This window comes from Agrilus planipennis, unplaced genomic scaffold, assembly GCF_000699045.2.
Source record: "Agrilus planipennis isolate EAB-ADULT unplaced genomic scaffold, Apla_2.0 scaffold238, whole genome shotgun sequence".
NCBI classification, from domain to species: domain Eukaryota; kingdom Metazoa; phylum Arthropoda; class Insecta; order Coleoptera; family Buprestidae; genus Agrilus; species Agrilus planipennis.
Window position 1 is genome coordinate 201,580 of NW_020439447.1, and position 12,498 is coordinate 214,077.

Below are 12,498 nucleotides of genomic sequence, written 5' to 3' on the forward strand. Positions count from 1 at the left end.
TAACAACCTTTTTCGAATTTCTAAATTAACCGTTCGCGAGCATAGAAGTGACTTCTTTTTATTAAAGGCGACACGACCCTGCGCTATCCTCTGCTTTATATCCCTACTACTCCTTCCATCCTCACTTATCTGACTTCCTAGGTATCTAAAATCAGCCACTTCTTCTAATTTTTCGTCTCCTATCTTTATATTCGCTCTTTCCCTACTTTTTTAGTATTACTTTTATTTATTTTAATACAGTACTGATCTGTCACCGCTTCCATTTTATTTAAAGCCATCTCTAGGTCCTCCTTGCAAGATGCTAATACTACTATATCATCTGCAAATCTAAGCATACTAATCTTTTGCCCTTGCACATCTATCCCTACAGTTGTACTGTCTTTAATAATGTTGATGGCGTCTTCGATGTATAGATTAAAAAGTAGCGGTGACAGTGTGCATCCCTGTCTGATTCCCTTCCTAATATTTCTTAATTAGAATTTAAATGAGTTACAAAATAGACTGAAACAACTCAAATAAATTAATGTTTTCTCTGATGTTTATTTTCATTTTCAATATACAATTTACGGAGTACCTACACAGCTTAAACTTTCTCTTTAGACTATAAAAATTAAATCGATTTTTGGCCTATTAAATTTCTAATGTGTTCCTACAAATGTACAAAGAAAATTCGTTATACTTCAAGTACTTGTAGATGAAGTTTTAATAACATTTTCAGTTTTTATTACACCATTATATCGTCGAGCCGATTGTGCGAAAATATACAAAACTTTAATAGTTCAGAGTGACTTGAAAAGGTGATTAAAATTTCGTGCATAAAACTAATTAAATGTCAAAGTTCGTGCTTATGAATGAAATGAACAAATGTTCGGTTTGCGTTTTTCTATTCTTACAATAATAATAATAATAATAAAACAGCATTCACATCCGGATTATGAGTTCTCAAAAGACTACAGAACGTTAAAACATTGTTAGTTCATAAAATTCTTTCACTAATTTTTATCAACTGCAGGTATACTTTTTATTACTCCTATTCGTTTTGTTTTTGTGTTTCTTTATCTATAATTTTATTCTGAGCACGCACTCAGATACAATATAAACGCTTTGTACATACACTTGCCTACTTTTGGGTTGTGTCAGAGGGGGACAGGGACGAATAAACAATTTTCATCCGAACGAACAAGAGAACAAAGAAATTGATGCCATGAATAGAAGGACGATTACACTTACGACGGCTAAAGCAATAAGGATGTTACAGCTTGTGAGGAAGTTGAAGTTGAAAATAATAAAAAAAAGCCATAATAAATGCGAGAAAGAAAACCTGAAGCTGTAAATAAAAGTTTGCAGAAACAGCAAAAAATACTTATGTCTGAAATGAAATAAAAAGTAAACTTTTGAAATAGTTCTGTGTTTTTTATCTTAAATGTTTGTAACTAAATGTTGAGGATCGCTGAACAAGAAAGTAGATTAAGTAGTCATCTTGCAATGAATTGAAGACCCTTCTAAAGTGTTATAACAACAAACTATTAACCAACTTATATGTTAATCTTTCTTAGAAATGGTTAATATTCAATTTAAACATAAGGAATCAGTGGCTAAACTTATACATGTATAGAATATTAAAGCAAGTTTATATAGTTTAAAAAATTACCTAATCACAAGTACATTCATTTTCCAGGAAACCCTTTTTCCTAAAAGATGTTGTGCTTAAGTGTTAAAAAAATCCTAGAGCTCGCCTATAAGATGTCCACGCATCGGCATTTTTCAATCACCGAATATTTATCCTTTACATTATACTATGCATAATCACCCAGACTTTGCATAACTTAAATGATTTCTGGTCAAAATTATTGGATTTATTCGCAAATTAGGCAAACGTTTCGCTCCTATCGAAGAATTTTGACCAGAAACAGTTCAGAGTTCTTATTTAAGTTTATCCGTTACGTTTGCTTATGTTACATTTCTTTGTGACCTAAAGTAAGAGGTCTAGCAGTATTTAAAATATCAAAACATATTTTAATCTTTTTTAGAGTTGGATAGCTGCAAGTCAAGAAGTCTTTCTGACTTGGGGACTTCTGGGAGCCAGCGCAATGCAGATAGCTTCCCATAACAAAAATAAACATCTCCTTCAACGAGATTCTAGTCTTATAGCAATGATAACGTTTACTATTCTACTTCTAGCTGCCTTCTTAGCGAACACCTGTGTTCAGCTTCTACATTCTTTCGGTTACCGATATCTTCCAGACTCTTTTGGTATGTTCCGTTCGTTATTATTATTAACCATTTGGTTTTTGAACCCATGTTTGCTTTTGTGTATAGAAAAAATTAGCTCCTACGGATTCTTAAGGGCAACCAAAGACCCATTGCCAGCAAATTTGGCAAACACACCAGTACGCTATATGTTTCATCAGTCTTTTATTGTGGGAGAAAGAGTTACAAGACCTGGTACCGATCATACTTCCGAAAGTGGATACCAAGTAAGTCAATCAATTATACATCATCATCATCATCATCGTCTCATTTTGTGTGAGTAAAAGAATCGCTAAGAGCCGCGCAAATATTTCAACATCAATAAGTGGTGTAGACTACATACTCTATCATAAAATTTGGGTCACATTTCCATGTTAGTTCATTTTTAGGCATTAAGATTTGCCACGGAATTATTACCAACGACGTTTGCAATCATTGGTCCAAATCAGCTGTCTCCATTTTGGGCTGTGTTGTTTTATTTCACGATGATATTCTTTGGAATAACACAGCAATTGGCTATTTGGCACTGTGTCATAACTGGGATCATGGCGATCAAAACCAAAATCTTGAGATCCTGGGAAACAACCATTACGTTTTTTAGTTGCGCTTGTGGATTTGTTTTGGGACTTCCCATGGCAACAGAGGTAGGGACTCATTCCTTGCAAACAAATAGGTGTTGTGATTTAGTGAGTTATTTATTTCTAGCTCGGAATTTACGTCATCTACTTCTTGGACTTCACTGTTGGAGGTCAATGGTGGATGATGTTGATCATACTCATTCAGATTTTGGCAGTTTTTATGGTGAGAGGACGACCGTACAGTGGAGACGCTCTTGTAAACGCTCTCTTTACAAATCCATCGAGACCATGTGTACTTTCGTGGGCACCAGCACTTCTTTCGTTTACTTGGAACGTAATTTTGCCTGTGGCGTTAATGGTTAGTAATCTCTTCATGTCCAATTCAAATTTGGACTAATTCAAATGTGGTTTCCTGCAGGTTTGGTGCATAATCTTTTTCAAAAACGGCAACTTTCGGGAATTGTTCATTTGGCATCACGTCGCGAGTTTGGAATATTGGCCACTGTGGGCCCGCCAATTGGGATCCATGCTGCAACTCCTCCACGTTCTGTGCGTCCCATTGGTTGCGGTAATACAAAGTTACAGATACTTGAACAAAGGACCGGATGACATATTAGACGTAAGTGTGTATCCCAAAATAGAATAAAATCAATCTAGTTAACGTTAAATTTTTCCTTTCTACTTCATGCTTCTATATAAGGAACCTGAGGTGGAGCCGAACTTTGTTAGTAATTCGTTACCCCGTTTTTGAATTATATATCACTGATCGAGGTTGTTAAACTTTTTGCAGAGGGTGCAACTTCTTTATCGACCACCGATAGGAGAACACATGGAGAACTTCACAGTCCAAGAAAATCCAAGCGTCACACTCACGAGTGCGGCTCCTCCGAATCAGATTTCGACTACGATAACCGAAGATCCACCACCTAAATACACTCCGCCGCCTTCTTATACGACTGCTACCGGTGCCAGAATTGCTAAATTCTTTAGACAAAGCATTAGAAGAAGTATTAGAAGGATAGCAAACGTTATGGGTGAAAGTAGCAGATCTGCCAACCGACAAATTGAACGTAACACCACGACCCTACCACCTCCTGACTATAATGCAGTCCTGGACGAGATAAACCATTCCAGGACTTCGGCAACGATTTCAGTAAATGTAATCGACCTCCCTGAAAACGAAAACCAAAGAAATGGGACAACGAGAAGCGAAACGGGAGTGGTGAACCTTCAACCTGGCGTTGCTCTTTCAGCAGCTGATGTTGCATGTATTCTTCGGAACAGTTTTAGAAGAAGTGCCAGGAGGGCGATGAACATATTCAGAAGGGATCCTAGCGAAACTAGGGAGTCCATAAGTGCGGAAAATTTAGTGGAGTCGGTTGCTCCAATCGGACAAACTTCTGTGAACCTGGAGAGCTTCTCCAACGACGGCCATGAGGTGAAACCTGCCTTTCAGAATCCTTCCACTGTGATATAGTTTTATAAGTCTTTATGTGCATGTAATTAATAATTTAACGTTTCGATGATGGGATGTCCGATATGTGTGCATGACCTTTTTTACGTTGACTTGTGAGATTGATTAATCGTACGGACTAATTAATACTTATTAATAACACTATTTATTTACGAAATTACTCTTTGTTTTAAGGTACAATAATAACCGAGTCAAGAACTGATTACTATATCAAATATGTGTTTGAAAATAAAACGTTACACAAAATAAAGAGCGTTTTTTATTCAACATGCGTGAAACGTTAGAGATATAACAACAGGAATGATATTGAGCAAATCTATCAAAACACGTTACACAATATTTCAAGTGTCTTTAGGCACTTTGTTAGAGGAAACGGACAATTTTTCTTAAACTGTTGATGCAATGTGAAGAGTAATTCGTCACTGACTGTCACCTAATATCTTATCAGTTTTTTGAACGTAATAAAATCAGTTATCAAACTATTTCAACATTTTAAAATAACAATTGCAAGATAAGGTAACGTTAATCAAAACTATTATGCGTTTTTTTTTTAATATTTTTATTATTCTTCGTTTTTATTATTATTAATGTACTTGACTTAATAATTCTTTAGTACGTTTGCTTCTATGGCCACGTTGATTAAATCGTTACCCAGGAAGAAATCCGAAGCGATAATGTTGACGTCATTGGGCCATTCGTCCCTAAACCATCGGGTTATTGGCAGATTTACCCTGTCTGCTAATTCACGGAGGTCATTTAAATTGAAGATAACGTCGAACTTTGTTGGTGTCAATTCGGCCATTATGGCCCACAGGGGGTTGGAGTAACGATTGTAAGCGTTGCTATTTTTTGCATCGTCTATTGCAGATTTGACGAAAGTTTTCAAACCGGAAGTTGAACTTCTATCTCCCCAATACTGATAGATAGGTTGCCAAAGGAAATCGGAATATTCTAAAATAAAAAAAAAATAATAATCCCAGCCTAAGTCTTTTTCCATTGAAGATTGGATTTACTTATGCTGGTGTTGGGGTGGTTGTAGCAGAGGAGGAGGTTTCTACCAGTTGCCCATATTTCACTGAAGAGATGACCCTTGGCATTTTTGGGAACTGTTTGCTGAACGTAGTAATCACCAAATTCGTTTTTGAGCAGCTGTACGAATTTGCCATGGGGAAAATCTTTTGGATACGGAAATCTGTGGAAATCTATTACGACCAGCTCTTTTGGAGCCAGTCGAATGAATGCTTTTATTTGATCGAATACGGCATGGACACTTCCAAAACTGATAAGGTCGTGATTAACCGTAAATCTGTAATCAAAAAAGTTCACATTTGTGTTTCCTTTTCTTTAGTTCTTACCTGTCGCTTTGCTTGTAGTACGCGATTCGGAGATCCAAATATCGATTACCAAACACAAGCTGTGTCCATATGTCTCTGTCTTGGTTTACCGAATAAGCATCGACGTAAGTGATGTCTTTCGGCGATGTTGCTGAATTATGAGTTCCTGGTATAAATGCTTTTCCAATTGGCAATTTTGCAAGCTTTTCGCTAAAAGTTTATGATACCATGAAAGTCTGGTCAAATGTATCTACGCATTTTTAGTTTTAATGAAGGTATTTTTTGCAAAAAACAGTTTAACAAGAGAAGTAGTAATACATCTTTCGTCAAAGGCAAAAACCAGATAACTCAAACTTCTTGAAATCTCTCTTTCTGCTGTTAACCTTTAAATATCACAGTTACATAAGCCGGTATAGAAAATGATTGATAATTTTTGGTAGTTTCAGTCATATTATTGGTTTAAATGAGAAAATTATGTTCTTATAATCGTTGCCGGATGATACTTGCTGTCGACATTTGCCTTTTATAAATTATGAATCATTTACGTTTGCAAGATTCTTACTTTAAGTACTACCTATTATCGGCCATCCAAGTGGGCTGAATTTTGAAGCACTCTGTATATATTACTCTGTCGCTTTTTAACGACGCGATCCAATAGGGAAAACAGTGACTTCCTGGGGTCGGAACTGTAGTTGAATTTCCGTCTATGAAATTGTTATAGTTCCAATTTCCCGGCAAAGTTGGAAACCCGAAGGGTATACTGGTTCGATAAAATTGATCCACATAATTTAACGGATTTATACGGAGCAACTCTTTCGCAGAACCCTGAAATTAAAAATTACCCAAGGACACCAATTTATATGAAGGTATTAAGTAATTCTGAGAAACGCACCGCTCTAGGGTCTGAATTGTACAAAGCGATTTGATCAGGTCTGGACGCATCATTTGATTTACAAGCGCTAATCTGCCAATTCAGCTCCAAAAATGTATGTTTGAATGAAGAAACGGTTAAAAATACTCTACCGCATCTATTAACTGTTTGATTTTCATCTGAAATAGTCCAGCATTTTAAAAACTCAATAAAACATTTAATTTTGGTAGTTGATGGTTAAAATTATTCGTGAGAATCTGGGTCTTCAAAAAAAAATTAAGATCGAACATAAATTCAATAGTAATTGTTGCTAATCAGAACTGAATCACAAACGGAGTATTGAAAGTGTTTAATTAACGTATTTTCACATACATACCTCTTGCTCTACGAATTACAAAAGCGTAATTCACGGTGACCGACAGTGAAATTGTTAACAGAACCAGAGATCGATGCATTGTTACTGCTATGAAATCTAGGTACTTATTATGAAAAAAAATAGCTCGATGTTAACGACGACCCTCTTGTTGAAGATGCTTCTCTGGTTTACTGTGCAACAACAACTACACTTGTCGACCAATGAACTACAACTACAATTAATTACCTTTTGCCGAGAGAGTAAAGCAAGCCGAATCACATTGTTAGCGTCACAAACGGAATAAATAATAATTATTATATAGGCTTTTGCACGCACCGCTTTTTTTTATAGGACGCGATCAGAAATTCAATTGACAATCGCATCANTACTATAAATATACTAATTTTAAGTCGTAGTAGAATAAAAGGACAACATAGTGGGCAGTGGACCCTGCGGTTAATTTTTCTTATAAATAATAAGCAGTTATATGTTATAAGTTAAAAGTAAAAACGACGACTTATATTAGATGTGTCTACGTGTTCTACAAAGCGTATGTTAACCTTCACAAGACATACAGACAGTGTAAATGCTTACTGCTTTTGTCTGTGATGACCTTCACTTTTTAGTGGTAGGATCGCGAAGTGACCAGTTATGATTTTGTTCAACGGCAGGAACATTGAGTTTATTTTAATATTATACTTAGTTGCGAACTGTACGGTTTTTTTATTTTTATACCAAACGGTCCTGTCACGGAACTGACCGCAGTTCATGAGAAAAAAGCTGATGATATTACGTAACCGAATTTTTTCGAAAGGAAATCGAAACTTATTGGACTTGGGCTATAATGTGGGAACTGTCAAAAACGAAATCATTATTTAGTTTATGTAATGTTAAAAAAAAGAATTAATTTGCTAACTTTTACAGACATATATATTAAACAAAAAGTTTCCGTGATATGGTTTATCAGAATTAATTAGTTGCGGAAAATAAATAATATCTTTTGCGGTCTCTTTCACATCTATGCTTTTTAAACAATTAAACTGATTTGTTATTTAGTGTCTTCATAAACACAATGACAGACACCTTTTTCAACAACACTTAAGCCACTTGTAGTCGCCATAGGTGGCTTCTTGTGGTTGCGACTACAGGCGCTTTTGTAAGAAGCTGGTGGTCGCTACTTTTAATCAATTTTAGAAGACAAGTCCGGTCTTTGACCAATTTAAATATTCAAAACAAAAACTCAAAATATTATCTATCCCTATCAGTAAGTACCACTTTCGTTTTTGAGAACTTATGGACAGACAAGATCTAGCCAGATTTAATAGTTAAAATTAATAAAAATATTATTTTCGAAACCTTCTGGTTTGTCAGTTTTGAAAGGTGGCAGCCTTGGTCAGGAATAATAGATTAAAACTTTATTAAAGTCATCAAAATTACGAACAATGTCCAGCTTAATTATATAGGTACCACAATAATGTTTGTTAATTTGTTAAAGTACTAAAATTGCAGCTAGATTTCTTGGTATACTATATATCATAATTTTTATTACATACCATTGTATTTTGAGAAAGTACATATGTATGCACTTCTGTAAATAATGTTAGTTAATTAATGAAAGATAAAATTGAAAGCTATTTTCTTAGTTTATTCTTCGCCTACTACAAAATACCATCAACGATAAGTGCAGGTTAATATATTGATTTGGGAAAACATTTCGCAACTTTATCGATTTCTTTATATATGTATCAGTGGACATTGCATGTCGAGTGGCTACAAAAGGGTCAAAAGAAAGGCGTTTTCTAGCAGCACGACCTATATTTTGTTACAATATAACCCTTATTAGAGTATGCTATTATATAGGGTTTGTTGTATACTATGTAATACCTATCTGACCTTTTTATATGACCGTTTACAAATTTCTTGATGGGTTGTATTCTAGATTCTGAAGGGACGTCTTTAGATATAACCTTTAAAGAAACTACATATAATTATAAATAGTTAGAAAGTGATCGCAAGTATTAAATATTAATGTGATAATTCATTTTAAATTTTCCATCCACTACAAATTACTTCAGGTTAATGAGGGAATTTTTTTTTGAGGTAGTTTGTAGTGCATGGAAAATTGAAAATGAATTTTCCCATTAATATTTCATATTAACCACTATTAATAATTAAAAATGCCATTGTATACGTGTTGTATACGTATTTAAGTATTTGTCTAAACTCATATTCCCTAAAAAATTTCATAGATATGTTCTTCTCAACTAGAAATAAGTAGATCATACTAAAATCATGTAGTTCGTTTATCAGCAACAATATAACAGACAAACCTATATAACAAAAGTAAAAAGCTCTTTTGGCGTCAAATACTTAATTAAAAAGCAAACCCTTTTTGTTACTTTTAGAATTAAATGTGGATAGGTACAGTATCGTTTTATTTAATGTACCAAAATTATTATTAGTTAAATTCTAAAACTGATTACCATTAGGTACCTTGGTTTGTTTTGTTAGTCTAAAATAAAGTATAATATTACCTATACAATTTATAAAAAATAGGATGCATATACATATGTATGCATTTAATATACTTTAGGTAATTATACAAAAGAAATATTACAAAGTAAGTTTTTACCTTCTGTAGATATTGCGCTGCCTTAATAGTTCCAAATCACATCGGTATACCTATAAAAGAAACATTGTAATTAGTACTTACTGTATTTACTTATTACAAATCTTTGTATACATGTATATATAAAAAATTATACGTACCATTATCCATTGAAAGGAAAATCGAACTTATTATATTCACTGCACAAAAACACTAAACATACAACACATTGAAACACCATGTATTAATTAAACCATACGTTCAGTAAAAAATGTAATAATCAGTTATTTAAGAATATATAACACTAAAATACCGTAAATACCTACTTCTCGAATAAGAATCACGACGATACTAAAGATGAAATAGTCGCTTATACTGTAGATTAATGCATACTTCGACGTTTCTTATCACCTGTTTTTTTCATATGGACAACGTTTTTTGTCTATTAAGTCGGACATCGTTAAGGAATTCGCTTGTAAAGGTCAAAGCAGATGATACTAAGAGTGTAGACAAGAAAAGTACAAGACATCGAGTACGAAAAGACACACAGGGTGTTTAAAACACCACCAGAAAATAATTTTTGAAAATAAAGATTTGTATCGATTGTGTGTTTTTTTTTGTTTTTAATAGAAGCTCACACACCAAGGTCCATCATCTATATTATGAGTATCTATATCATTAACTGAATAAAAGAATTAAGGCAAAAGAGGGTGATTACGTCTTTAATGGTTATAGAACCGATACCAACGTTTCGCCCCTTTTTGGCAGGCTTTATCAAGGTAGGTTTGCGAAACGTTAGTGTCGGTTTTATAAGCAACCAAGTTTGCCTTTATACTTTTGTTCATATTAGAACTAGGGGTAGAAATAGAGAATCTGTAATTAACTGTTATTTAATTTGTTGTCTGTCATTCTGTTTATTTGTTACGGTTTATCTCAATAACTATAACGTTTATGATAATCATTTTCAAATAATGTAGTTTATCGTGCTTAATAATTAGTACGTACTTTGTTAGGGTTATACCATCTTCATGTATGCTGGTAATAAGTGATTTCTATAGTACAAAAAAGCTTTTTTTTGTTAGTATTAGAGCCTCTAGCATAAAAGAACCAAAAATATCATAGCCAAGCATGAGATTATAAAAAACTGATTAATTGTTTTCTCTGTTTTTTTCAGACCATGTGAACGGCCTCGCTATAGTGATATGCCAGTGAGGAACAGTCCAATAGGACACTGGCCTCACAGTATGAGTTCCATGCTAGCATGTCTGGGTTGTACCATCGGGCTTTTCAATATCAGCCGTTTCGCCATCCTATCAGTACAATTTGGGGCTAACTTCATCCTCCAATTCTTCATACTTTCAATAATAATCGGCCTGCCGTTGTTTACACTCCAGTTATGTCTCGGACAACAACTGGGAGCAGGTGTTATAGACATGTGGAGAATTTCGCCCCTATTTCAGGGAGTCGGGATTGCTCTACTCGTTTCCCAAGCACTCATAGGGTTGTACAGCATCGTCGGAATATCTTGGATGTTCGTGTTCTTTCGCGATTCGTTTATCACTAAAACTGATCGGTACAGATGGGCTGAACCATTTATCTATTACAGAGATGGTAAGTCCAAATATACCAATGGAAAGAGGCGTCTATTATTCTCTTTAAAACAAAAATAATGTGCAGGCCCTGTAATAATAAAAATGGAAGATGTTACAGTGTTCTTTGATATTAATATTTACGCACTGACTTGTTTACCTCACATAAATTTTTTTGTTTAAATAATCCTAGATACTTAATGTTTTCGTACATAATTAATTAAGTTTTTAATGTTTCGTCATTCAGATATATTTGTTCCCAACACCGTGCCCTATTTACAAAAGTGGCTTTTAGCTAATGTGAGTCACACAACAGAGGTGTGCCACATCAATAAGTTTATTACCAACGCCCAGGGCGGTTAAATATCATAAAACCTTCTGGGTGATGAAGAAATTTAATGTTCAATTACAGTAATTAAAATGCCTATGCCATACATAATAGATAACAGGATAAGAGGATGATTTTTTCTTTTCTCTCTAGATATTAAGCAACCAATAAATGGAACGTTCAAATTGTCGGAAACGGTTCCAGATTATTTCAGTGGCGTCGTTCTTCAGAGACACCATTTAGCCGCTGGGAACGCCTATTGCACAATAAAATTTCAATTGGCCTTTAATTTGGCCGTCGTTTGGATGATTGTCTTCGTTTCTTTAAGCAAAGGGCTTCGATCCTACGGGAAGGTCATCTACGTATTTGTACTTCTTCCAGTCTTCGGCATGTTCGTGGTTTGCGCCAAAATGTTGGGCATCATGCCTTTTGATCTCATCTACAGTATTTTTCCCGAAACAACATGGAACGAATTTTTTATTAATTCTAAGGTAAGTTGATTCATAAAGAATGGGTTGAAGGATTTCAAGGAATCGATAAAATGGTTAGTAAAAGTAGTCTTAGCGAAACCAAGAATAAGACTTCATCATCATCATAAGGTCGTCAGTCCTAAAACTGGTTGGATACGCACCTCCACTCTTTCCTATCCTGAGCTAAACTTCGCATTTCCCTAAAACTAGAATAGCCCACATCGTTAACTATTTGCGAACAGTAATCTAATCTAGGTCTACCTCTACCCCCCCTAACTTCTGCATCTGCTTCTAATATGTCTCTGACTAGACCTTCATGCCGAAGAAGGTGTCATACCAGCCTATCTCGCCTATTTTTTATTGTCTTCCATATAGTCCTCTGTTCTCCTATTCTTTCCAATACCTACCTCTTCATTTCTAAACTTTTCTACCCACGATATCCTCATCATCCGCCTTAACATCACATTTCGAACGCTTCTAACCTTTTCTTTTCCGCCACGCCCACTGTCCATGTTTCGCATCCGTACAACGCCGTGCTCCAAACATACACCTTTAACAACCTTTTTCGAATTTCTAAATTAACCGTTCGCGAGCATAGAAGTGACTTCTTTTTATTAAAGGCGACACGACCCTGCGCTATC

The 12,498-nt window shown here is 34.8% G+C and overlaps 3 protein-coding genes across 3 annotated transcripts in view; 2 read left to right on the top strand and 1 right to left on the bottom strand.

Annotated features, from left to right (window-relative positions):
• The window catches only part of LOC108740985, a 28,775-nt gene extending 24,241 nt beyond the window's left edge, over positions 1-4,534 (top strand). The window contains exons 4-9 of the mRNA XM_018475537.1: positions 2,033-2,253; positions 2,320-2,477; positions 2,640-2,894; positions 2,956-3,186; positions 3,247-3,447; positions 3,619-4,534. Of these exons, the coding sequence (XP_018331039.1) occupies positions 2,033-2,253; positions 2,320-2,477; positions 2,640-2,894; positions 2,956-3,186; positions 3,247-3,447; positions 3,619-4,305 (1,753 nt within the window). The 3' untranslated portion in view covers positions 4,306-4,534. The remainder of the gene's footprint in view (positions 1-2,032; positions 2,254-2,319; positions 2,478-2,639; positions 2,895-2,955; positions 3,187-3,246; positions 3,448-3,618) is intronic.
• Positions 1-12,024, top strand: part of LOC108741009 (sodium- and chloride-dependent GABA transporter 1-like) — a 19,687-nt gene extending 7,663 nt beyond the window's left edge. The window contains exons 2-3 of the mRNA XM_018475572.1: positions 10,645-11,081; positions 11,541-12,024. Coding sequence (XP_018331074.1) covers positions 10,673-11,081; positions 11,541-11,887 — 756 coding nt within the window. The 5' untranslated portion in view covers positions 10,645-10,672 and the 3' untranslated portion in view covers positions 11,888-12,024. The remainder of the gene's footprint in view (positions 1-10,644; positions 11,082-11,540) is intronic.
• On the bottom strand, positions 4,852-7,117 carry LOC108741008 (PI-PLC X domain-containing protein 3). The gene is made up of 6 exons (XM_018475571.1): positions 6,884-7,117; positions 6,529-6,686; positions 6,211-6,461; positions 5,658-5,846; positions 5,316-5,608; positions 4,852-5,253 (listed from the first exon to the last, which is right to left on the bottom strand). Exons 1-6 carry the CDS (start codon positions 6,960-6,962, stop codon positions 4,901-4,903), a joined length of 1,323 nt encoding a protein of 440 aa, XP_018331073.1. The 5' UTR covers positions 6,963-7,117; the 3' UTR covers positions 4,852-4,900.
• Positions 12,025-12,498: the final 474 nt, after the last annotated feature.